Below are 27220 nucleotides of genomic sequence, written 5' to 3'. Positions count from 1 at the left end.
ACAGAGAGAGAGACAGCCAGTGAGAGAGGGAACACAAGCAGGGGGAGTGGGAGAGGAAGAAGCAGGCTCCCAGTGGAGGAGCCTGATGTGGAGCTCAATCCCAGGACTCTGGGATCACGCCCTGAGCCGAAGGCAGAAGCTTAATGACTGAGCCACCCAGGTGCCCCAAAGATAACTTATCTTTGTACAAAGTACAAAGATAACTCATCTTTATATTCTCCTTTCACAATGTAGACACACTGTAGCAGCCATGCATTGCTCTAAATGTTTATATGTATGAATAAGTACTATTATTATCCACATTTTGCCCATAAGGAAACTAAAGCACAGAGAGGTTAAGTAACTTCTTCAAAATCACACAGCTACCCAAAGTACATAGATTAGTATCAATAAAACTTCCGAATGGTTTATTTTTAGAAGTTATGTTCCTCATTGCCTGCCTCTGTGAGATGAGTCCAATGGCAAGAGGGAACTGGAATTTTACTATTCCCTGATCCATCCTGATTCCTAGAATGCCCCCTCCTGGCAGAAATGTTAAATTAAACCTTAGGAGTCACCTGAACTTATTACAGGATTCATGCATAGGTCTATGCACTAGTTGGAGCCTCAATTTTGGAGTTGCTCAAGGTATTTATAGCATGGAGTTTTACAATATGGACTCTGTGGAGTCAGACTGCTGGATTAGAATTCTGCCTCCTTGACTTACTAACCATTTTTAAATATCTTTATGCTGCAGTTTCCTCATCTGTCAAATGGAGATAACAATTAAAATTATTGGGGCACCTTGGTGGCTTAGTAGGTTAAGCATCTGACTCTTGGTTTCAGCTCTGGTCGTGATCTCTGGGTCGTGGGACTGAGCCCCGCGTTGGGCTCCATGCTTAGTGTAGAGTCCACTCGTCCCTCTTCCTCTGCTCCTCCCTCTGCTTACACGTGCTCTCTCTCTCTCAAATAATAAAATATTTTTTTAATAAATAAAATATTTTAAGAATTTTATCTTCATGTGCATTAATATATGTAAAGCACTTAAAACGTTACCTGGTACATAGTAAGAGCTTAATTATTATTATCTTTTTTTAGTACCTAATTCTTAATTGTTGCTGTTAGCTGCTCACATTTGGGGTACCTGGTACCCTTAAACGAGATTATTCACATTCGATTTTAACATCTCTGTTTGTATTAAGTGTTTCGTTGTGAAAGCCAGGCTTACAATGATGAGTAAAATACAATTCCTGTTCTCAGGAAACTTATTTGCAACTAATGAACTGTTTAAGAGCTTCATTTCTAACAGGGAAGCAAGGATCACTGTTCTTTGCAGGCAAATAAGCATTTTGGTTTGTCTATTTGTCTTTTTGGTGGAGAGGGCAAAACAGGCTATGGAATCGACAAACCTGGGTTTGAATCCTGGCTTTGCTATGCATCATCACCTATGTGACTTTGTACAAATTAATTAGCCTTTCTAAGCTTTAGTTTCCTTATTTGTAAAATGAGATTATATTAATAACTACCAAATGAGACTAACGATACCTACTTTGTGTGGTGGTTGTGAAGAATAAATCAGATAAGGCACAGAGCTAAGTATATATGAAGTGCTTAAAAACTATAGCTTTACAAGACTATCCAACTTACTGTGATTCCTCTAAAAGTATAGCGTCCAAAGGAGAATGATCACCTCTGATTTCCTAGAGTTATCTATTATGCCAACCTAACACCAAACTTAGTGAGAATAAGCAGTTTCCATGGAAACAGAAGAGGTAACTTGGAGCGTGAGTGAAAGCATGCACCTCGCCAAATTAGGTGGAGTAAAAAATAAACCTCACACCCTCATGCTTATACTCAGGTCAGCACGTAGGTGGTGTGTTTTGCAAACCTGGGACCAGAACAGGCTGCCCTTCGGCTCTAGAGAGCTCTCCACACCCAACCAGATACACAAACACACCTCAGCCTCTGGCAGAAGCTTCCAATAAGTAGATTTCATAAGGCTGGAAATCTTTCAAGGGTTCTATACTTATTTCATCTCCTTACCAGACTCTCCTCTCTCTATTCAGCCCTCGGCATTGACACACTTTCTAGCATTACATTCTGATGACTGCAGGCATGAACATCATTGAGCTGATTCTGTAATGATGATCAGAAGATTCTAAGCCATTCCAGAGCATGATTACAGGTTTCTAATCCACAAAGTCAGCAAGGGAATGGGTCAGTTTACCCAACTGATGAAAGATTATTTTCTTCACTAATAGTCAAAAAGGCAAATATAAGGCTTGGCTAGCAGACAAAAAGGGAAATGTATAGATATTCATTGAATAGATATTCCTGTAATTTCCACCATAATACTAAAAAGAGGTCTTCTGACACACGTACCAAGGGGTACTCAGCTTTGGCTTTTCTGTTTCACTGAATATGTAGAGCCTTCCTGTCTCTGCAATTTTCTTTTCTCTAGATGTATTTTCTTCTCTAGACATATACATGTAAGTGACTTTATAAAAGAAAAAAAAAAAAAGAAAAGAAAAGACAAACCCTCTACAGGTATTTAAATTTTTAAAACCAGGAAATATTATATTAAATGAATCTATAAAGAGTGGTTTTCAATGGTCATTAAATTGAGGGTGAATACTTCAGAACAGCATCCTGTAAAAGAGACCAAACTGTAATGGTTGTTCTCAGCTAAAGACAAATGCATTTCGGCAGGGTTGTATGGTTTGATGAACTGTGAGGAAGCCAGTGAGTAGTATGACCCTGCTTTAGGGCAGTATGACTGTCCAGATGCTGAATGGGAAAAGGAGTTAAGAGACTCAAATATGCAACAGAGCCTGAAGAAGCACTTGCCCAAGGTTCAGACGTTAGGTGGACATTGAAGTTTTTGAATCAACTTGAGACTCTGATTTTGTTTGTAGATTCATTATCAGCATTACCACTGAATTAGTCTTCCTGAAAAAGCCACTAGGGAGAGACCACCAACTTCTATTCACCAAAGCAGTAGTATATTAAATATGCCAAGACTCTAAGGTATATTATTTAAACAACAAACACCCAAGGGACTGAACAATGGACTAGACTTTTCAAATATTTTATAGATTCATTGAGTATGGGGTGAATAAAATACACAAAATCTTCTGCAAACGTCTAGGCATTGCTAGACGTTGCTATTATTATTCACTCGATATAAAATTATCTGTGATATAACCATGCCCTTTTGACTAATTAATGGATGTGGCCAATTAATCTCTCTCTATATATATATGGACATATATGCACATATACACACATATATATATGTGTGTGTGTATATATGTCTATATATATATCCATATATATATATCCATATATATATATCCATATATATATCCATATATATCCATATATATATATATATATATATATATATACACCTCTTTCTATATATATGTATATTTTTAGAAAACTGAAAAGCCCTTAAGCTTGGTAAAAAAGATGCTCAATTGCACAAAAGAAATGTACATTAAATCTACCCTGGGACTAACTGCCACTTAACAAGTTGAAATCATTCAAAAATGTGATATATTTTGTTGGAAAGACTATGGGGAAGCAGGCAGTCTCACACTGCTGGTGGCAGTGTAAAATGGTACAACCTCTACAGAGGGTATTTGGTAATATCCAGCAATATTTAAAATGCATATTCCCTTGACCTACCAATTCTACTTTGTGAAATTTGTCTTTGCAGATATACTAGTAAAGGAACAAAATTGCAGGTTATTCAGTGGAGTATTTTTAGTGAAAGCAAAAGGCTAAAAATAACTTGTCTACCAATAGAGAATTGGTTAAATTATTTAAATACTATGTAGCTAAAAAAATTTTTTTTAAAGAAGGAAGCTTTCTAAGACTGTCGTCTCACTCTAAGATCCATCAAATGAGAAAAGCGTGCACTATATTTTCCCTTATGTACATAATAAACTAATCTGGAAGGATACACAGGAAACCAGTAATAGTGGTTACTACTGTGGCACTAAGGGTGGAGGAAAACTGGCAGATGGGGGGTTGGGAGGAGACTTCACTATAAACTTCTTTATATTTTTAATCCAATTTCCATAGTACCAATTAAAAATTTTAAACTAGAATTATTTTTCATTAAAAAATTTTTATAGTACGTCTCTACTGTTGAATATTATTCAGTGATAAAAAGAAATGAGCTATCGAGCCAGGAAAAGACATGGAGGGCCTTAAATGCATACTGCTAAGTAGAGAAGCCAGTCTGAAAAGGTTACATACTGTATGACTCCAACTGTATGACAGTCTGTAAAAGTAAAACTTCAGAGACTGTAAAAAAGATCAGTGGATGCCAAGGGTTGGGGGGCAGGAGGAAGGATGAATGGGTAGAGCACAGAGGATTTTTAGGACAGTGAAACTACTCTGCATGATACTATAATGGCAGATACATGACATGCAGTAGTCGAAACCCATAGAACTGTACAACACAAAGAGTGACCCCTAATGTAAAGCATGGCCTTCGTTAAGAATGTACCAATATTGATTCATCAATTGTAACAAATGTACTACATTAATGGCAGATGTTAATCATAGGGGAAACTGAATGGGGGGGGAGTAGATGGGAATGGCTCTATGACATCTGCTCAATTTTATGTAGACTTAAAATTGCTCTAGAAAATTAAAGCCTATGATTTTTTAAATATATGTGCATATATGTAGGCACACACACACACACACACACACACACATCCTCTTTTCACCCAGCAAAGGCCCTATATCTTGAAGGTGCTCAATAAAGTACTACATCTACTGCCTCAGTGGTCAAGAGCTCAATCTCTGGAGTGGGCAGATTAGCTTTGATTCTAGCTCTACCATTTTCTAGCTGTGTGGCCTTATTTATCCAAGTCACCTCTTCAGCCTCAGTTTCTCCGTCTGCAAAATGGAAGAAAAACACAGTATTTCTTCCCAGGGCTGTTGCGAAGATCAATTTTTTAAATGCACGTAAAATACTTAGCATTGTGCCTAATGTAAAAGAAATGCTCAAAAATGTTAGCGGCCGCTATAACGGTAAAGTGATTGTTCACAGAATGACTGTTTTGGCACTGCAGGTCCCAAGGTTACTCCACCACTAGCATGATCTATAATATTCCCAACGGGCCCCCAAATTCTCAACTCCAGTCTATCCCACTTTGAACACAATCCACATTGCCTGGGCCCGTACACTTCAGACGTCCTTTGACCCCCCAATGCTGTTTTCCCCCTGGCTCGGCCTTGCACGTCCAGGCCCCGGAACGCCCCCCCCCCCGCCCCCGCCTCTCCCTATTCCACCCCGACCCCGTTCCCGCTCAGCCCCCTCCCCGCCTCCTCCTCAGCCCCGGGCCTAATTGTCTGCACTTTTTTCCTTCTGCGAAGCTGAAGGAACTCCTACCCAGATACTCGTAGTCCGGTAGGGCTAGGCGCTCCGGACTCAGCATCCTTGGACCAGGGTAGCTTCCAAGCTCTAGCTCTCGGGCTTCCGGAACCCAGGTCGCCGGCTCTCTTCCGTTGCCATGGCAACCACGCGGCGGGAGGAGGCGGGAGGTGGAGGGGGTGTCACGCAAACAGTCTCCGTATCGCAACCCCAAGCTGGCCACACCGGTTCCGGGAGCCGTCGCTTCACGGCGGCCGGTGGAGGTTTCTCGAGGAGTTGGTTTGAGAGGAATTCGAGGTGGAGCGTTCTTTGCAGTCCCTCACATTTCGAAAAATTATTGTCAGCCTTCCGCAGCCGCAATTTCTGAATTTCATAACTACGATTCCTACTTTGTACAGCTGTTATCCTAACTCACAACAATAGCTTCCACCCCTAAATTCCCATGAACACTTAATGTCCCATGACCTATTTTTATCTCTTTATTATTTACTGTCTTAAATTGCTACCAAGTGCTTCTCACAGGCAGGCGTATGTTTTGGCTGCTCCTGGAGGTCAGGGATGTGTCTTTACTGCCCATGTCCAGGCTGGACACGCAGAAGGTGGTTGTTAAATCCTCTACGAGCTCATGGACGGTTCCTCTCAGAGTCCTCTTTATCTTTAGTCCCTCCTTCTACTCCTGCCCCTTACTATTTGATACCCTTCCCAAGTGTCTTTCTTTCCTCCTACCAAGACACTTCACCTCTCGAGGGGATGGAGTGCACAAACGAGGGCATTAATGGATTTTTTCCTTCATATGCCTTGTCTTTCAAGAAGGGAGAGTATTAATTGGTTTTTAACTTCCCAGATCTCCAGATATGTTTTTCTGTTTCTCCCCACTCCCAACAACAGGTTAGCGATCTGTAGTTCCTGTCACAGTTGCAACCTAATAGAAAAAGCCACTCTATCCTCACTTTTTAAGTTAGTTCCCACAAGGTGAGATTTTTGTGAAAAAGGAAGAACAAGAAAGAAGGAGGAAAGACAGGAAGGAAAAAAGAGAAATGGAAGGAAGGAAGGAAGGAAGGAAGGAAGGAAGGAAGGAAGGAAGGAAAGAAAAGTCATGCTGTCAGAGGAATGACTGTGAAACAAGTGGACCACCTACACTGGGAGGAAGGGGAAAGAGGAGCTTCTTCTCTTTGTGTCCATGGTCTATTCTTAGTCTTCTCCGGCAGGAGCTTCAAACCTCCTAATTCTCCCTTTCCCTTAAAATTGTATATGTCTTATTTCTAGGCTCCCGTGAGTCACTCTGAGTTTGGATGTGGTAAGGATAAAGGGACAGAGCCAAACTAGGAGAGGCATTTATCTTGAGGTAATGAATTTACTAATTTGGTATTTAATGTCGAGTCCTGCAAATTTGATAAAAATATTTGCTTTTTTCCTCCTTTTCTTTCTCCACCCTTGCCTCCCACCCCATTCCATTGCTGCTCATCTCCTGCCCGCCCCCCCCACCCCCACCCCAGTGCAGCTTGAGGGTATGGAAGTTTCATAAATTTCACACCTGTGGCTTATTACTATATTATTAATAAAGTAATAGGATAGTAATTATGAAAGACTACAATTTCATTTTATTTCCAAGCAACCTTAAGCTATTTGCAGATCATTTTATTTGTCCTCATAAAAACTTTCTAAGGCACTTCCTTTTTTTAAGCAGGGAAACTGAGGAACAGAACAGGTCAGGAAAATGACTTGTCTAGCATCATCCAGCCAATCTGTGGGAGAGCTAGAACTGGATCTCCGCTATCCCAACCTCCAGGCTAGTGGTCTGACCACTAAACCACACAGCCTCTTTTTTTAGGGTTTGTTGGCTTGGTTTTTATTTATTTATTTTTACTTTTGCTCTGCCCTGCCTGCAACTGGAAGCTCCCAGATAAAAGAAGAGAATTTCAAGTCCAGGCTGAACATTTGACATCCTCTTATTTGTGGAGCGTTATCCTGGGACTTGGAGGGTGCTGCTGCTGGGATCTGTGTGGTGGAGCTGGGAACCAGCCCCAAGAATATAGCTTTGTTTGGGCATTAACCCATTTGCGGTTATAATAATGATAAGTTTCAGCACCAGTGGCGCCCGACTGTTAATGACTCAAAGAAAGCTAAATAAGAACAAGATGTCATCTCTGGAGCAATTTGTAGCTTTTTCCTACAGCTCCATCCCTTCCATAAAAATCCTAAGGACCCATATATTTAAAGTCAGTCTTCCACTCTTAATGTCTTCAGTCTATTGAGGAAGAAAAGGGTAGGAGGTTGCTAGACTAAGGCTTCAAGAAAATTTGAGGTTGCACAGAAATAACAGGTAGCCTTACTGGTGTTGGAATTACTGACTGTTTACATTTTTCTTCTTTATACTTTTATATATTCTCAAAATTTTCTATAATGAGCATGTATTATAACTTGAAAACAATAAATGACTTAAAAGTCTTTAAAATATATATGTATATTTTAAGTAGTCTCCACACCCAGCCAGCATAGATTCCAACGCAGGGTTTAAACTCACAACCCTAAGCTCAAGACCTGAGCTGAGATCAAGAGTTGGATGCTTAACTGACTGAGCCACCCAGGAACCCCTCTTTAAAATATTTTTAAAGCAGAAGTGACGACCTTCCAGATAGTATTTGTTTTTCCCAAGAAGGAACAGCTACTTTTAGATTTCTCTTCTGCTGCAGGGTACGTGATAACAGATTTTGGCCACACCTCAGTGGCAGAGGAAACTTTTTAGTGAAATATACACAACATGGATCTTAAGAAGAGTGGAAATACACAAGCATTGCTAAAGACCGGGGTAATTGTGACCCTGTTGGATGTTAAGGAAAGAAAAAAAAAAAGCTTTCGATTTAGATAGGTTTTCAGATTCTTAAATTGTTATAACATATTTCTGAGAATGTTACCTAAACAAATAATCATCCAGGTAAACAACTAAGAAGAAAATGTCACAATCCTGAATATAAGCAAGTGATATGAAATTGATCAAAGCATAGGGAAGGCATGAGATGTTAAAGTCATTACTACAACATAAGGAACAGAAACATCAAGCTCAAAGCAATCAGAAAAACACCCACAAGAGAGGATATATGGAGGGGTGCCTGGGTGGCGCAGTCGTTAAGCGTCTGCCTTCGGCTCAGGGCGTGATCCCAGGCGTTCTGGGATCGAGCCCCACATCAGGCTTCTCCACTAGAAGCCTGCTTCTTCCTCTCCCACTCCCCCTGCTTGTGCTCCCTCTCTCACTGGCTGCTCTATATCTGCCAAATAAATAAATAAAAAATCTTAAAAAAAAAAAATGAGAGAGAGAGGATATATGGAGATGTCAGTTTATCACATTATAATTCCTAATTATAAGGAGAAAATTGATAGACATCTCTGGCTCTGCAAAGGACCTATGAAGAGACTTATAGGGAAGAAATTTCTCCCTGGAATTGTCTAGCTCCAGGAAAGCAAACGTGAAGGTACTAAATAGTTTTAAACTTCAAGGAAACAATAAGGAAAGAAAAAATGCGGGCTGAATTATTGCTACAAAATAGGTTCAAGAAACTAGGACAAGCTTTTATTGACTCATCAAGCAGAAAAGATGCTAAAGGCAAAGAAGCTACTAAGAAATGCAGGTCATGAAATTCAGGCTGAGCTCCTGGGCTCTTCTTAAAAGACTCATCTTCCATGAAAGCAAAGCAGACACTAAGTGTGATGCCAGTGTATGGGCTTAACATGTTTAAAGTGAAAAATGCTATCTACAGACAAGTCATTTTCAACCGCTGCAGGCCAACAACCCGGAGATTTGGGAGAATTTGCAAAGAAAAAAGAAATGTTCACAAACTCTCAGACAGTTAAAAATAACTAATGCATTACAAGAAAGTCGTTAAGAGGGCATGGCTTAAATTGAATGAGAGCTCAAAGGTGATTACAGACTTGTACCTTCTTGTTATATTATATTTTCAAATGCTGTAGAAAGAGTTGGGAATTATACTTTCATATAGTTTGAAAGGGAAACAGATTTTCTGATCCTTCTTGGTAGCCCACAAAAATTAGTTCTGCCTTCCTCTGTCCTCGAGTATGCACGTTGATAAGTATTTATGTCATTAAAAAAATTCTTTGAACTCTCCTACTAGATTGTGAGTTCCTTGAAGGCAGAGACAGCAGTCATTCATCTTTAAATTTCTAGTGCCTAACAGAATAAAGGCCTGTTAAATAGATTCTTTCCCCTCTGGATTAAAAACCTAGAAAATGAAGGCCATCCAATACTTATGATTTATGGTTGCCTCTAGGAACCAATTCATGAAATAAATTCATTAAACAAAAAGGCCAGCAAAATGCAAGACATCATTGAGAAGGGCATTAAAAAGCAAATAGAGGGGCGCCTGGCTGGCTCAGTTGGAAGAACATGCGACTCTTGATCTTGGGGTCATGAGTTCGAGCCCCATGTTGGGTGGAGATTACTTAAATAAATAAACTTTAAAAAAAAATCAAACAGAAAGCATTGGCATATCCTTCCTAGACCTAAATACTGTGTGTGAGAGATCACCGTATGTTAAGAAATGCCCAGAAAAAAAGCAACTAGCTCAACAAAAGGCCATACAGATAATGCTGCATGTGGACAAGCTAAGAGATTAGTTCAGGAGGATGAGAGGGAATATACGAGGAATCATTAAATAAACTTCAGATATGAATTGGAAGCTCCCAAACTTTAGAATCTTAGGACAAAAAGCTGCCGTCTCTGTGTCTATTTTTCCCCCAAGCCATCCCTAGATTGTTACAAGAGTTTATTGTTCTAAAACTCAAATCTGACCACGTTACTTCCTTACTTTAAAAGCGTTGCTGACTCACCATTACTAGGATGAAACAAAATTCCTAAACATGCAGACAATGTACATTCCTTCACAATCTGCTCCCAACCTACTCTTTCAGCCACCTTGCCAGTCACTCTTCCCTACGTACTTAATACTCCAGCCATACTTTCCTACTCATAATTCCCAAACGTACTGAGGTCTTTCCCACTGCCTTGCGTTGGTGTAAGTTCTTCTTTCTGCCTAGAATGTACCTCTCCCACATTTTCTGCCTAGTAAACTCTACGCATCCTATAAGACCTAGGCTAAATGGCATGACCTCAGGAAACTTTATCTAACTTTCCAAATAAAATAGGATAAAGGCGGTGAAGGAGAACAAGGCAACTTTAGGATGATAAGATGAGGTTTCTCTGACTCTGGGATGCTGAGCTGAGACCAGCCATGGAAGGGTCTGGAGAAACAGTATTCTAAGTAAAGAAGGCAGCTCATGCAAAAATTGGAAGAAATTGTAGCATGTTGCAGAGCTGAGAGAAAGCCAGTGTGGCCAGAGCAGAATGAATAAGGGGAGAAGTGGTCAAAGTAGCAGGCAGAGGCCAGGTCATTAAGGACTTTGAAGGCCACATGAGAAGTACAGATATTATTCCGAGTGCAATAGGAAACCATCAGAAGGTTTTAAGCCCAGTAAAGACATGACCTGATGTATGTTCCTTAAGAAGTCACTCAGGTTGCTGTACATAGAGAGAATGAATTATAAAAGGGCAAGTGTGGAAACAGATCACTTGCATAGATGCTTGGTTCGTGTTTGTTATTAAATGCGTGTTTATTCACTGATCCATTTGTTTATCCACCGTTCTAAATTTATCGTTGCTGCATATACTGAAATATTTGCTGCAAAGTCTCTACTTGCATATGCCAGATGTGTGAATATCAAGCTTTCAGGAGATAAAAATGTGCTTAGAAAGTCTCACTTTCCAGGGTGTGTGCCCCAAGTTAGGCCAGGAAATGGAATCAGCCATTGTACCCCAGACCCTATGTGAGTACAACTGCTAAACTGGAACATGAGAAGCATTGGCACTAGAAATGGTGGTGTGAAGGTTTGTGATTCAAGAAAATGCCAAGCAGACTCTTTCCTTATACTTTCCTTCCTCCCCCCCCCCATTCCCCTGTAGTAGCCCCCTGGACTTAGATAAAAGCATCCACTGCTAAACGTTAATGATACTTTCCCATAAATCCTCTGGACTCTTTCCTGGCTCAGGGTCTTTGCAAATGCTCTTCCTTCTGCCTCCACTTCCAGCCTGATGACTCTTACTCGGCTTAAGTGTCAGTGCCTCTGACAGACCTTCCTTGAATCCCCAAATCTAAATCAAGTCTCTCCTTTCATAGAACTCAGTACTTTTCCTTGAATGTCCCTATCATTTATAGCTTTAAATTCATTTGTGGGATCATTCTTTCAATGCCTCTGCATACCTGTGTCCCCTCCCAACCCTAACCATCAGACTGTAAGTTCCAGGAACCCAATATATCTGTTTACCACAGCCCCTACCTTGCCAGGAACATAATATGCCCTTAATAAATACTAAGTGAACAGATACTGGAAATAGGCCTCCCTAGGCGGAAGTGGCAGGTGTAGCCCTCCTTTAGCTACTTTAGCTGTGCTTTTTTCTTATTTTTCCTTCTACAGCTTTAAGAACTCTTTCCCTCTACTCACCCTGCATTAACAAGAAGGTGATTTTGGAGAGTAGATGGAGCAATTCTTTGCAGAGTCATGTTAATTTTTTTTTTTTTTAAGATTTATTTATTTGAGAGAGAGCATGAGTGGGAAAGGGAATCTCAAGCAGACTCTGTGCTGAGCTTGAAGCCTGACACGGGGCTCAACCTCACAACCCTGAGATCATGACCTGAGCCAAAATCGAGAGTCAGACGCTCAACCGACTGAGGCACCCAGTCTCCCCTCATGTTCTTAATCTTTTAAAGCAGGGTCTCTCAACCTCAGCACTATTAAAATGCAGGGTTGGATAATTCTTTGTTATATCATTCTTTGTGGGGAGGGATGTCCTGCTTATGGGAGGATGTTCGGCAGCATCCTTGGAGTCTATCCATTCATTGCCAAGAGCACCCCCTCTCAAAACTGTCTCCTGGGATTGCCCCATGTCTGCAAAATCACTCCTGATTGAGAACCACTGTTGTCTTTTTAAAAATATTTTATTTATTTATTTGTCAGAGAGAGAGAGAGAGAGAGCACAAGCAGGGGGAGCAGCAGGCAGAGGGAGAAGCAGTCTCCCCGCTGAGAAAGGAGCCCGATGAGGGACTCCATCCCAGGCCCTGAGCCGAAGGCAGACGCCCAACCGACGGAGTCACCCAGGCGTCCCTGAGAACCACTGTTTTAAAAAGTGTAAAACTTCAGGCCTTTTACTCTTTCGGATGAATGATATCTAGAAATTCAGGTTGTTGAATGATGCCTAAGTTATAAGAGAATTCTTCCAACCCAACTGAATCAAAATAGTGCCCATTTCTATCTGGTTTCTGTAGCACTCCCTGTGTTTCCTTTGAAAAGGCCATTAGTGATGGTCTAATTCAGGGCAATATTCTGATCTTGGAAACTCAGTTCCCTGGGCTGTCCTAGAAGGATGAAGGAAGGGGTGGTGTTTCTGAGGAAACTAATGCCTCTGAGACCCCTCTGGAATTGGCAGTCCCCTACAACTTTTCTAGGGGCATGTCCCAAAGGACAATAAAAGGGAGACAAACAGCCCATTCTGGCATGCTTTTCAGGATCTCTCGCTCCAAACAAGAAAGTCTGAGAGGCCTGGTAAAAATAAATATGGCTTAGCACTCCTGGCATAAGAGCAGTTTCTGACAGCCAAGACTTAACTCACCCTAGGGGGTGACCCAGGCAGGGACTATGCATGAAGTTCGTTTCTACCCATTGATATTCCCAATGACTCAGAGCAGCCAGGGATGGCTCTGTGCACCAGAACCGTGCTGAACCACGGAGGAGGAGGCCTTGGGATGCACACACAAAATGCAGTCTCTTGAGCCTGAGTCAGACAGGGACAGCCAGCCTCCCCCTTCCTCCTCAATCCCAGAAAAACAACATAAATCATGCCTTCTGGAAAGAAACCTATCCTTCGCATACAGATGTTTATAAATTCTTAATCCCCTGACATTGAAAGTATGGTGACTGCCTGTCCTGGATTTTTGGGGACAAATGTATTCATTATACCACATGTCCTTAGTTTTCATGTGGAAAAAAATATGGTCTCCAGAATCGTAAGATCTTTCTCAACAGGTCAGAAAGCATAAACGGCGTATATTGAAACCCTGAGACCAACCAAGGCCGCATCATGAACATTGTGGGGGTGGGGGAGATGGGTGTTAGAATCAGCTTCTACTTTTCACTTCAGTCTCCTTGGATTTTAGGCTAAGGTGACGTAGGTCATCAAGGTCGACTGTCTTTCCTAGGAGTACGATCACATAAACCTGACCTGACTCGACTGCCGCCTTCAGTCAGCAAGAAGAACTACACACAGAGAAAATGCCTCACTATTAGTTACCATGGTGATGCTGGTTGAACCACATTTCATCTGTGTAAAAATTTCAGGCAGAACAGTATAGAGAAATAGTGGCCAAAGGAATTAACATTTCACTTTGTTGTTGTTGTTGTTGCTGTTGCAAAGTTCATGTTAGCTTTGGTCAAAGATGATAATAATTTGAAGTGAAAGCCTTTGCAACACTGAAAACAAGCAACGATGAAACGTCCACCTAGCCATTGGAGAAATCCCCTAATATCCACTTTGCACTATACCAAATTGCTTTCCCCTCAGCTGACATGGAGCAATTGGGTCTTCCTGACACGATTTACGAGTACGAGGAAAGTGGCTTAATGAGATTGCAAAGATCCAAAGTCAGGGAATGTTGGCATCCCAGCTTGGAGGGGAAACTGGTAATCGGACCCTAAAGAAGTTGGGGGCTTGGACAAAAGTAACAAGACAAGATTCAAGCAAAAAACAAAATTAACTCATGTAATTAATACACTCTGGGGAGAGCAGAGACCATGAAGCTAAGACAAGAGAGGAGTTTCTAACTTTCTGCAGCAACAGGAAAGTTAAATACTGCTGTAAGGCCCTACAGACGGAAGCCTGGAGGAGACTCCGGTCTCTGGGAAAGCGCAACTACAAGTAAAGACTTACTTCCTTACCCCCTTCCTTCCTTGCCAGGATCAGAAGGTCAAAAAAGGTGAAGAGGGTAACAACGCTGATTTACAAAGACAGCGAGGAGGAACTATGTCTGGGTCAATTCTGGACGTCTGAGCTGGGGCGACAGGACCCAGACAAACACCTCAGGAAATGAGTAAATGAAAAGGGGAGGTCGTGGAATTATTTAGCCCTAGAACAGCGCTGCCTAGACTGGGGTGGGGGGTGGAGCAAGAAGAAAATCTCAGAAAAGGAATTTTGACAGTGAGAATGCTAGTTAAGATACAGCACTCCAGGCCCCCTGACGTCCCTTGTTTGATGTTAATAAAGACCTAGAGGATTATGCATTAGCAAGCCTTGCGTATTCTGAGACATCAATAAAGTCTGGACTTGGGGCTGGTAGGGGGGCCGGGGTCACGTCCAGGCGACCTGGGTCAGCCCGGGTACTCCTCTCTGGCGCGGAGGAGAGTGAGAGGGATCGAGAGTTGCCGCTGGGATAATGTTTTAAGTTAGGGACATTTGAGCAGTAGTAATGGGGACACGGAGGGGGGCTCTCTCGAGGACTAGGAATGTGGGGGCGGCCTGAAGAGGAGCGGGGCCAGCGCAGGAGGCGCTGGCGGGTGGGGGCCGGGGACCGGGGACCGGGGGGCGGGGGCCGAGGGCGGGAAGGGGCCGGCCCGGCGCTGGGGGCGGGACCAGGCGCGGTGGCGGTGGCGGGGGCTGCGGCGCGGGGGGCGGGGCGGCCTGGCCCGGGACACCCCCTCCCGGTCCCCTAGCGGGGCGGCTTCGGCTCCGGCAGCACTGGAGGCAGCAGCGGCCGTAGGGCGACTTGCGGGGCACGCCCGCCGCCGCGGACCGGGACGCTTCCCCTCCGGGACCCTCCGCCGACTCCCTCCGCCGCACCGTCCCGCGGGAGCCGGCGGGACCCCCGGCCGACAGGGAGCGCCGGCGGCGGCCGCAGCACCATGAGGCGGCCGTGGGGCGCGCTGCTGCTTGGCGCCCTGCTCTGCGCACACGGTAAGCGGCGCCGCCGTGCCCGCGCCGCCCGGCCCGCCGGGAAAGTTTGTCCGTGGGTCCGGCCGCTGCAGGACTCACCTCCCGAAAACCGGGCGGCGCGGGCTGGGGCCTGAGACCCCGCGCCCTCACTCCAAGCCGTAGCCCTGAGCGTGCGTGCCGGTGAGGAGCCGGAGCTCCCCCAGCTCTTCCAGCCCTAGAGGGGCGGCGGTGGAGGAGCTCCCCGGCTCGGCTCTGGGCCGGGCTCAGGAAGATCCGAGGCTCCCGCTCGCCTTCCCTCGCCTCTCTTTGAAGAACTGAGGGCTGCTTCCCTTTCAGGTTAAGACAGGGTCTCTGTGTCCTTGGTGCGAATGAATGTGTGCGAAGAAAGGGAGGCGGGGAAGGACGGTCGCGAAACCATAAATTGTAAAAAGCCCTCTTTGCAGGGACTGGGGGTCTCGGGCGGATGGCGGAGCGGGGCCCCCAGTGGAATTGGAATGCTGGGGTTCTGGGGATGCCTCTACTCGGGGAACAGTTCGTCGGACTCCAAACCTTGCTCGCACTGAGGGTCTTTGGGTACTGCTTGCTCGCAGCATCTCCCCTTAGTGGTGTTTTGGGTTCCCTCTCCTGGCTGCGACCAATCAGCTTCCTGCCCTGGATCCTTCCCGGTGGTGGGGGCGGGAGGGGGGGGAAACCGGGTTGGAAAAGAGGCAGAGGAGGGACACAGGGAAGAAACTGCTGGAAGGCTCCCGCAGATCCGACCTGGCCGGAGTAGTGGGACGGGGGGCGGGTTTCTCCGAACATCAGAAGGCAGCCTCCCGGTCGGAGCGGTGACCCTCGGGGGAGCTGGACGGATGGCAGCAGAACGGCTGCTTCATCTGCTCCTTATTAATAACTTGTTTGGTGCCCGTGCTGAACTGTTGTGTGTGATTGGGGCTCCAGTGGAATCTCTCCACAGCCGCCTAGCAGCGAGAGTGTACCCCGTGATTTAGCAGCTTCCTCTAGTTTGTGCCCAAAGATCAAAGAAGTTTGATCTTTGAACCCCAACCCTGTTCACCCGGGGGGAGATCCGAATCTTCGCGTTCCCGCAGCCCGGGTGAGGGGGTGGGGTTCGGAATGGAGGGGTCTCTAGACCCTGGCCTTGCTCGCACCGGTTCTTTCTTTAGCGTGCGGGAGCTCGTGTGGAAAGAGTGCCGATTTCGGAACTTGCCTGGCAGGGCGTGGAGATGCCTGGGCACTCGTTTTAAAGATTGGTTTACCTCCCAAATCCAAAACAGAGTTCTCGGGTCTGTTATTTAAACCGGCCGTGGGTTTAAACGCCTTTTTCCATGCCCTCTCTAACGCCGACTGAGCTCTTTTCTCTCCGCTCTCCGTTCTCCCTCTCCGCGTAGTAGCCTGGCGGAGCCACGTTCCTCCTCGCACTGCGCTCTCCCCCTCCCCGGCTCTCTCCTAGAAGGTTATTTGTAGCCTCTTTGGCGTGTCGGGACAGCGGCCCTACTGGGGTAGGAATGTAGCTGCTCTTCCCACCACATGGGCCCCTTAAAGGGACAGCTATGCTTTTTGGGGGGTTTCCCCCTTCGGGTTGCAGGAGAAGGGGATGGAACTTTCCTCTCGGCCCCCTGGAGGAAGTTTTGAAAAAGATCAAGGGAAATGGCACGGCACTGAGAAAAAAGAAAAAAAAAAAAAAAAAGGCTAAAACGGATACCAACAAAACCAGAGAAGAGATTGTCGCCTTCTACCCTAGAGATAGGGGAGCTGGAAGGTTCTGGGCTGACACTGGCCAAGAGGATTTTATTGCTCCAGAGCTGTCAAAACTGCATACACTACATCAGCACTGAGAATGGAGGTAGAAAATTGTATTTATTTAATGTTTCACAGAGAAAGGATGGGAGGGTTCTTGGTAACTCTTTTGGGTTTTTTTTAAGGATAAAAACTTTATTTTTTAAAAGATTTCATTTATTTATTTGAGAGAGAGAGCACAAGCAGGGGGAGGAGCAGAGACAGAGGGAGAAGCAGACTACGTCCTGAGCAGGAAGCCCCTCGCTGGGCTGTATCCCAGGACCCTGAGATGGTGACCTGAGCTGAAGGCAGACCCGTAACCGACTGAGCCACCCAGATGTCCTGAGGACAAAAAGTTTAATAGAAACTTCTGAGCATGGGAGATTTTCTGTGTGCATGTGTAAGGATATTCAGTGGCAGGAAGATCTAAACCTCCCCTAGCCTGATACTGAACCATCCATCCTTGGAGGTCTGGGGGAGGTTGGGGGATGTGGAGAGAGGACAGATTTTTGGTTCACCAAGGAGACTGAGCAGTTGCTCCACCAGAAATATCACCAAGAGGGTCCCTAACACGATGTTCCAGGGGCTCAGGGAGAAGACAGTGTTTTATAGTATGGATGCAATACAGTAAGGTTTAAGGTGCTTATTTGGATGCTGTTAGTCCTGTGGGCTTTTCCTAGAGCCTATGTGTTTGGCCTTAAACTACATGACACTCCAACCTTAAAGATTTTGTTAGGAAACTTGATTGCTGCTGATAGCCCTGGGTGTCTTTCTCCTGAGGGTTGAGGTGAGGCCTCAGATAGTTGACCACTGTTGGAAGAGTAGAAACTACGTTTGTCTTGGAGAACTCTTCCAGGTAAGCAAAAAGTTGAAAATTCTGCCCAGGTGCTTAGGTAGATAGAAGGCTATTTCTGAGGTTGAGTGCAAAAGAGTAGAGCTGAGACTGGTCTCCTTTCCATTTGGCTGTTGTCATGGTGCTTGGTTGACCTTGTCCCTGATCTTGTTGGACTTGTGAAAGATGCTTGGCTTGTCACTGATTTTGGATTTCCTCTTCTGTCCCCTGTTGAATATCAGATAACATCTTTGGAACTGGCACATGGTATTAAGAATGACAGGTGCAAGGGAACCAGTCTGGTTATGTCTGATACAGAGCACGTTGGGCATGTCCATCTTCTGGGCCAGCAAAGAACACAGAAGGTCACAGAGGACAGGGTATTTTATAGGTCTTTGCTCACTCTTTCTACTGATTGACTGCTGATCTTGATCACTAAGAAGAGGAAAAATAGGAAGGATTGGCTATGTTGCTTCTCTTTGAAGAGTAGATCAATATTAGGGGCTTCCTGGATAGGGAATTTGGGGGACGACTTTAAGAAGAAGACTTGTCTTCTTTTAATGATCGGGCACATCTCATAATTATGAGACGGTTCCATGCCCTTGGTCGAGTAAGTCTGTTAAAGCCTGTTCCAGCCACAATCTACATTCCTTGATGAAGCCTAGCCACAAGTTTTGCCACAGTTGCCTAGGCATGGGGCATCTGGGCCTCAGACTGTGTCTGAATTACCATCGCCTCTTCAGCAGGGTAAGTCCTTCTCCCCTTCTCAGCCTGGTGGGATTCCGTGTCCCAGGAAAGACTTCCCACTGACTGGTTGGCTGGCAGAGCCCGGGTTTGGCCCTATAAATAGCTCTGAAGAATGCCTGCGCTTGCTGCTCTCCATCCAGCTTAGAGCTGACAGGGTCAGGTTCTTTCACCCAGATACACTCAGGAGCATTCCCTAAATTGGGCTCTGCACCCATTCATTTGTTCGTTCATTCACCAAACACACATTTGCCAAGCACTAGTCTTAATCACCACGCACATAGCTCAGTGATTAAGCAGCACAGGCCTCCCTGGGTTTGAATCTCGGCCTCAGCACTTCTTGGTGACCGCGTGCAGAATGCCCAATCTCCCTGAACTTCAGGGTTCTTATCTGTAAATGGGGGGAGAGCTGGAATAGTAATAAATTCTCATGTAAGAATATTATAAAAATTAAATGAGATAATAGTACATTCAAACCATTCAACACAGACTATTCTGTTACTGCAGGCTTGGATAAATGTTAGCAGCTTGTTAGCAAGTTTGCAGGAGTCGATTAGAGATGGTTCTTACCTTTGGACTATGGGAGCCAGGTAAACAAATCATTATACTGTAGTGTCATGTGCTAAAATGGAAGGTCAGCCCTTCATTCATTTCAGCCCCTTCTTCCCACCCCCCACCTTGAAAATCTAATGAAACCTAAGCATAGTTCCCCTCCGGTCCACACTTCCAGAAAGGAGATCTGTTAAGCTATACCATGAGTCTAGGGAGCCCACACCACCTTAGTTCTCCTGGGAGAGATCCCAGGGTTTTCCTCTGGGAGCTTCCTTGTTAAAAGAAAGCTCTGTGGTCAGGGATGAGGCCAGGCATCTCACTCTAAGGTTGCCATGACCTGGGGTGAGAGGTGCTGGCTGAGGTCTCTTGTAGCTGGAACAGTTTAGAATTCCAAGCTCTCCCTCCCACTGGCCTGGGAAAGGAGTCAGGCCCCAGAGCTCATAAGGTAGTAATTGCCCCAATTTGGGGGCTGGGCCATTGCAGCGCTGCAGTCTTCCTTCATGACTACCGTCTTCAATCAGGAATCCTGTCAGTGTGCAGGGATAATTGATGTGAGTCTCAAGCCCATGACTCGCCCCCACCCCCAACCCCTCCACCCCAAAGTTTGACCCCTGTTGTCTCTTTGTTTCTTCCTTTTAAGTTGGTGCCAGTGATGTGATGTTTTTGGGGGCTGTGGAAAGTTGACCGTAACCAAGAGCAGCCGGTAAGAAGAGCTGATTTGCTGGCCTTCCTGGCGTTCGGTTGACTCCATTTTCTGGTCTGCATTTTTGATTTAGCAAGAAGCAAACATCTTAGGTACCCTTGGGCACCTCTTTACGCTCTTCCGAGCAAACTTCATTCTTTCACTGCACTTAGGCATTCCCAGAGCTGAGTGGATTGACTGTAAGCGTCCCTATCACTCATTCCCTGCTCATTCAGGTCAGAGTGAGGCAGGGCAGGGCTCTGCCTGACACCCAGCTGGGGAAAGCCTCACTGGGACTTGCTGCAAGCCCTGACTTGGCCTACGGGAGCTCCCCCCTCACCTCTGCGCAGAGCCAAGGATCTGAGCTAGGAGCAAAGCCGGAAACAAAAGACTGGGAGCAAACCTCCCATCTGGCTGGGAGGCAGTCGACACAAAGGTGCTGCTGCATAATTTATCAGCAGAGGTTTTCTGGGGCGGGGAGGCTCTGGGCTCAAGGCAGAGCCTTTTTGGAGGAGAGGGACCCTGCTCTTGTCTGGGTGTAGGCTCAGGCAGGTACTGAGTAGGTTACTGAGTAAGACACCTGATCAGCATGTGAAATAAAGCTTGGAGATCGTAAGTGCCTCTCCAAGCTCAGCAGCTCCATTTCCTGCCAGGCCTGCCCAGGCGGGGGAGGGGGGGTGAGGGAGGTGCTCCAAATGTTCCTTTGGTTGGCCCCAGCCTTGGGAGCCTGACTGCCACCACCTTTTGGGCATGAATGAGGACAAGAAATAGTTTCTATGTTGGGTCGACTACACCCTTCTGGTGACCAAATACAGACACGACGTTATAATATCCATAAGCCTAGCAAATAAGAAAGGGGAGTTCTCTCCTCTTTCCACTCCCCAACCCTACCACACCTCAGGCAGTTTAAACAAGAAGTTTCAACTACAGGTTCAGAGAGGCGGTAAAAGCAAATGGTTCTGAAATGCATCTCTTCCAAATAAGAATTTCTGCTCTTCTGGGAAGAATCGATGGTAACCATTTTTTGCATCACAAACTGGGATGTGTGGTCTAAATGATACAAAGGTACTTCTGGGGTAGTTAACGTTTTAAAACCTTTTGCTATCTCCCTGGCGCTGTGGTATTTATGGTGTGTTATCCCATTTACCCCTCACAGTGTCCTGATGAGGTAGGTACTGTTAGGTTCCTGTCTTACAGATAGGAAACTAAGGCTCAGAGCAGTTTATGTCATACAGCTAGTGAGAAACTGTCCCAGGATTTGAACCCAGAGCCTAAGTTGTTAAGCCTCTAACCCATACAACCCCTCAGTGTGGAATATTTTATATCCAAGCTATAACAAAAGATCTAAGTTGGGACTACCTATATTATATCTTAGATTGACTTCCCCTCTCTGTTTTTAGTCTTCATTTTCTCATGGATTCTCAGTGCATAAAGAATAACTTCTCCATGCTTTTGATGGAGGGAGGCTTTATTTATTTATTTATTTACGGGGGCAGAAGGAGAGGGAGAGAGAGAATCTTAAGCAGGCTCCATGCCCAGCATGAGCCCGACATCGGGCTCGATCTCATAACGCTGAGATCAGGACCTGAGCCGAAATCGAGAGTCAGACACTTAACGGACTTAGCCAGCCGCCCAGGCGCCCCAAAGGGAGGCTTTAAAAAGCTCCCAGGAGGAGAAATGAGGTTTCTTGCTCTCGTGAAGCCATGTATTACAGTGCGGACCTTGTGTTTTGAGAGGTAGGGGGAGAAGAAAGCAATATTTTGAGCAGCCCCTTATAGAGCACAGCCACATTCAAGCCCTGTTGGATTTGTGAAATCTGTTGACTCAGCTGCTGCGCAGAGTAAGTACACCTTTGAGGACCTGGGTGGGGACAGCCTAGTATCATAGCTACATTACTGGGTTGAGAGAGGATATATCTAGGTGAAGATGACGGGCTAATACCAACAACAGTAATACCTCCTTACTGGGTACTTCATAGGTATTATCTCATTTAAACGTCCCAGCAACCCTGTGAAAGAGGTACTATTATTACCCCCCTTTTACAATAGAGGAAGCTAATCCATTTCTGAATTGCTCTGTGATTTAGGTTCTGAATGCTCTTTTCTATGCTTGCCTCCTAGGAATTTGTTGATGATAAGCAAGGCAAGGGTAAAGGATACTATGGGCGTCGAGCTCCTCCAAAGAAAGGCACTGATGCAGGGCTCTCGCCACAGTACTCTCGTCCACCTCTTCCCGTGGTCATTCATGTCACCAGCTCAACTCAGGGGGTGGCACTGCAGCTTGGCCCACAGTTTGGTTTTTATTTTTATTTTTATTTATTTATTTTTTTAATAATGATTTTTTATTATATTATGTTACTCACCATACAGTACATCCCCGGTTTCCGATGTAAGGCTCGATGATTCATTAGTTGTGTATAACACCCAGTGCACCATGCAATACGTGCCCTCCTTACTACCCATCACCGGTCTATCCCATTCCCCCACCCCCCCACAGTTTGGTTTTTAGACACCTCGAGCCCTGAAATAGCGGGGCTTAATTGTGGGGTTGCTGGATAAGACAGTTGTGGGTGAGTCCAATTCTATCATAGTAATAGCAAGAGCTGTCGTTTACTGAGAGTCTAGTATGTGCCAGGCATTATGCTAAGTGCTTTTTATGAATTAACTAATTTAATTCTAATAATGTCCATGTGAGGTAGGGGCTGTGTTTATCCTGATTTTCCTGATGAGCAACTAAGGTATAAAGAGATTTAAATAACATGCCCAGGGGCAGACAGCCAGGAACTAGCTTCGTTTTGTTCCCATGCTCTTAACATTATGCTCTCCTGCCTCATTATTTAGAAGACTCATCATTACGAACTTCTTTTCCATGGTTAAGAGGGGCAAGAGAGAGGGGTGCCTGGGTGGCTTAGTCAGTTAAGCATCTGCTTTCAGCTCGGATCATGATCCCAGCCAGGGTCCTGGGATCGAGCCCCATGTCCAGCTCTCTGCTCAACGGGTAGCCTGCTTCTCTCTCTCCCTCTGCCTGCTGCTCCACCTGCTTGTGCTCTCTCTAGCTCTCTCTCTGTGTCAAATAAATAAAATCTTAAAAAAAAAAAAAAAGAGTGGCAAGAGAGAGCTGAACTTGACGGGACCAGTAATCATGAGTCTGAAGCTGCCCCTTACTGGGGCAGCCCACTAGGAGACGACTTCACCTGGCAGATTTCACACCAGGTGAGGCTGGCCTCTAGGGATTTAGGCACAGAAATAAGTTCAGTATCACAGCCTGCCAATCCAGCGAGCAAAAGGAACTCCTGTAGGAGAAGGGAGTGATCTTGAACTGGGTAGGACCAGGACACCACCTTAACAAGAAGATTCCTGTTTTCTTCAGTATAGATTAAGTAGGAAATAACTACTTTTATTTCTGATATTCTGAGCCTCTCTTTTCCTTTGACTCCAACTCACACAAGACTGTAGCTGAAGATATTATTCATTCCTTCATTTTACAAACTTGCATCAATCAACTACTACATACGAAGCATTGAACCGTGCACTGTGAATACAAGGACAAAACTCTGTCATACAGTTCCAACTGCCAGGAGGCTTATGGTCTGTTAAGTGAACGGTGATCCCACCATGGGCCAAATGCTACCGAAAGAGGAGGCACAGAGGGCCTCCAGAGCGGAGACCAGGGGCTTTCGGTTCATCTGGGGTTCATCTGGGACCACACGGGTCCCCGTGGGGCAGCATCAGGAAAGGGTGCACTTCCTGGCCTCCTTCTGCCCACCATTTACCTTTTTTGGTGTTAGTTCTGATGTTCTCTAAGCAAGCGCTGTCCTTTGAAACGGGCTGTTTGTAGGTGCCCAGGGTTCTCCCAATTCCAGGTGTCTCGTGGATGAGGCAAAATCCATTTCCAAGCGGCTCCTTGCTGCCACTCCTTTTAGTTATGTCAGTTTTGTCTTGTTCCAACGGGCATCCCTTTCAGTGAGAGACACTGACTGCGTAGGCTGCCCAAGAAGCTGAAATCAGTGGATTGGTCCCTTGATTGGCCTGGACGTAGTTTATTTCATTTCGCATAATTTATCCTCATTAAATAAGGTTAATATCCTCACCATTGCCACCAGTGGGCAGGAGGGGAGAGGAGAGCTTTGGTGTGTTACAAAGGCCCTTGTCTGATATGAGTGAGTGATGGTTCCTCCCTTTCCATTGTAATCCCTTCCCCGCTGGTAGCTGTCCTAACCCAGCACTCACGGGACACTCCTTAAGCCTTCTCATTCCTGGTTCAACTTGAAAAAGCTGCTCTGTAGCTGTGTATGGTCATGGTCCACCGTGGGCCTGTAAGTGACAGGTGCGGCCCCCCTTCAGCTAAGTGTTCTGTGGGATGGTAGAGAGCAGTGCCTCTCTAACCTTGAGTATGTGTCAGTGTCCTCTGGGAAGCTTGTTGCAAGTCCAGATTCTGAGATCACATTAGGAGAAGAATACTGGTCTAACGGTCGGAATGGGGCTGCCATCCTGGCTCTCCTACTTACTCCATGACCTTGGCCAAAGCAGATGACCTGACCTAGTAAGTGGGGACTGCAGTAACTACTTAGGGTTATTGTAATGATGAAAGAATGCCAGTGTGCATGCAAAAGTAGCTTGCAAACTCTAAAGAGTAACTGCAAAATATTATTATTTGTTGTCAGAGCCCTGTTCCTTTCTGGACCAACACAACACGGAGGCCCTAGTTCAAAGGGCTGGGGCTCCAGACTCTCCCTGCTTCACTACTTTACCTTAGGGCAAGAGACATTGGTCTTTAGTCTGAGCAGTAACCAGAAGAAGAGGTTACTGCTTAAGATCCACAAACTTACTGTGTATTTGTTAATGGAGAATGCGTAAAGGAGAGGGATCCAGGAGTCTCAGGGTTGTAAACTCCCCTTTTTGACCTCCCCTTTTTGGAAGTTCTCATAATAGCGATACCTGTCTTTGGGAGGCAGTGTAATTAAGTAATTAAGTGATTAAGAGCGGAGGCTCTGGGATCAATCTGCCTGGGTGTGAATGCTGGCTTCAATCCTTCTTTAGTACCTGTGTGACCTAGCAACAGACTTCACCTCACTGTGTCTCGGTGTCTTTAAGTATAAAGTGGTGACAATAATAGCAGTGTCACCTCCCCGGTTGTTGAGAGTAGTCAATGATGTAACATAAGAAAAGCACTTAGAAAAGCATCTGAAGGGCACCTGGTAAGTACATACTCAGTAAACGTGATGGTTGTATGATTATAAAGCTTTTGCCATGTGCTGGTCCTGTGCTAAGCAGATTACATGGATTCCCATTTTGTGGATGAGGAAACTGAGGTTCAAAGACCTTAATCAACTTGCTCAAAGTTGTAGAGTTGGTGGTAGAATCAGGACTTGAACTCCAGTCTCTCTGACTTCAGAATCTATGCTCTTTACTACGACATTCCACTACATCTGGTATACCACCAAATGGATGTTACCCTTCTTTCCTTCCAAAGAAAGCCGCAAAGAATTGGTGAAGTGGCTGAGGCAAGGGAGGCGAGGTATAAGCGGTGGGATTGTGGTTAACCTCCCAGGAAGACCCTACATGTCTTCCCAGGAAGAGCCCATTCACATGTATCCCCCAAAACCGGATGACTTACCTATCAAGGGTAGGGAACACTTTGGGGAGAGATCTTTTTGTTGTTGAATTGCTTTAGGTCAAGAAGGCCCAAGCCCCTGGAGGCTGAAGGGAGTGTGGCTGGCAAATAGCTTTCAAGGCCAAGAGCATAGCTGAGTACTCTAACTTACCACTTTCCAAAGTGAAGACTGAACGTGCCACCCGCCCTCATCCGTTTCCTTTCTTCACTCTTTTTGTTCAAAGGGGTTAAAAGCTGTCCTTTCTGATCATAGCCAGGACTTGCCTGAAAAGGCAGAATTCCACTTCCGGGGATCCCAGAGGGGCAGCGGTTGTCCAGAGAGCTGGCTTTTTGGAGTATAATGTGTCTGTTTACTGTAGGAAAGCCCAAGGCCAGGGTTTGCCTGATGGTGGCTGTCTGGCCTATGCATGCTGACATTCCCATGTTGCTCTGCCATGCAGGAAGTCGGGACTCTTCAGCCGCCTGTAACTAACTGCATGCCCACCCCATGGAATGCTTTGTTCCTGAAGTCTGCTGGGGGAAATCGGGACTTCTTTTATCATGTGCAGCCAAAGGCAGGGGGTGGGGCCCTAAAAAAAAAAAAAAAAAATCAACCGGGGACTGAAGGCTTCTCTACTTTCGGTATTTTTTTTAACTTGCACACAGCAGCACTGCTATACTGTTTTTCTTGCTCTCCTAATCCTGGTGCTTTGAGAAAAATTTTGCCCCTGCATCCGCAACAGTCCACGCCCCTGGCCTGTGGTCACTGAGCGTCGCGGTGGGCCAAGGCCCGAGATCAGCTTCATCCACGTTTCTCTTCTGGTCCAATCCGTGTGGCTTTTCACAAATGAGGAAACAGAGACTCAGGGAGCTAAGTGACATGTACAAGGTCACACAGCTGGTCAGGGGAACCCAGTCTGTCTGCTCCAGTCGGGTGGGCCTCTCCTGCTTTCCTCTCCTGATCCCCCAGCCGCCCCTTCTTCTTCTCTGACATTGTTACTCCCTTACCGTGAATTCCACATTGGTGTAGCCCCTGCTCTCTGCTGTGTTCTCAACCTCTCTTGACGTTTGGGGCTGGAGAATTTCTCTGTTGTGGGGGCCTGCCCTGCACGTTGTAGGATGTCCAGCGGCATCCCTGGCTTCCACCCATTAGATGCCGGAAGTACCTCCAGTCACGACAACCAAAAACGTGGTCACACGTTGCCAAGTGTCTCCCTGGGGGAAAACCATCCCTGGTTGAGAAGCACTGAGTTAGTCTTATCTTTGCTCTTCACCATTTCTCCCTGTGAAGGGGATCTGTATGCTGGGAAGCCCACTGAACGGAGTCCTTTGGAATATTTAGTCTCTGCTGTTTCATCCAACCAGAGTTCCTTGAAGCAGTGCCCACAGCTGTGATGAGCTGGTCACAGTACAAAAGTTGCTCAGGGTCTGAGTGAAAAAAGCCTCTTCCCTTCTCCGTGCTCTCAGAATAGGCCCAAGAGGATGGGACTGGGGCTGGGGCAGCCGGGTCTTCAGTGCTTCCCTGGGGAAGAAGCCTCTGTCCTGCACTTGCAGAGAGACCTGGACAGAGAAGAGCCCTGGGCTTGGAGTAAAACCTTCCTCCGAAGTGTAGAGATGCTGCACCTCTCAAAAGGATTCCTTTGGTTTCCATAGGAAACCCGGCATCTTTTCTAGGGCAGC

General features: G+C 45.6%; 2 protein-coding genes across 3 annotated transcripts in view; one reads left to right on the top strand and one right to left on the bottom strand.

Annotated features, from left to right (window-relative positions):
• CSTPP1 (centriolar satellite-associated tubulin polyglutamylase complex regulator 1) overlaps positions 1-5653 on the bottom strand; it is a 182236-nt gene extending 176583 nt beyond the window's left edge. For both annotated transcript variants that reach the window (XM_057317532.1, XM_026511983.4), the window contains exon 1: positions 5393-5653. In XM_057317532.1, coding sequence (XP_057173515.1) covers positions 5393-5438 — 46 coding nt within the window. In that variant the 5' untranslated portion in view covers positions 5439-5653. The remainder of the gene's footprint in view (positions 1-5392) is intronic.
• A 9491-nt stretch (positions 5654-15144) lies between these two features.
• The window catches only part of LRP4 (LDL receptor related protein 4), a 52593-nt gene continuing 40517 nt past the window's right edge, over positions 15145-27220 (top strand). The window contains exon 1 of the mRNA XM_026511985.4: positions 15145-15383. Coding sequence (XP_026367770.1) covers positions 15332-15383 — 52 coding nt within the window. The 5' untranslated portion in view covers positions 15145-15331. The remainder of the gene's footprint in view (positions 15384-27220) is intronic.

The sequence above is a fragment of the Ursus arctos genome, unplaced genomic scaffold (assembly GCF_023065955.2).
Source record: "Ursus arctos isolate Adak ecotype North America unplaced genomic scaffold, UrsArc2.0 scaffold_23, whole genome shotgun sequence".
NCBI lineage: Eukaryota > Metazoa > Chordata > Mammalia > Carnivora > Ursidae > Ursus > Ursus arctos.
The sequence above is the reverse complement of the archived record's forward strand: the minus strand, read 5'-3'. Positions and strand labels throughout refer to the sequence as shown.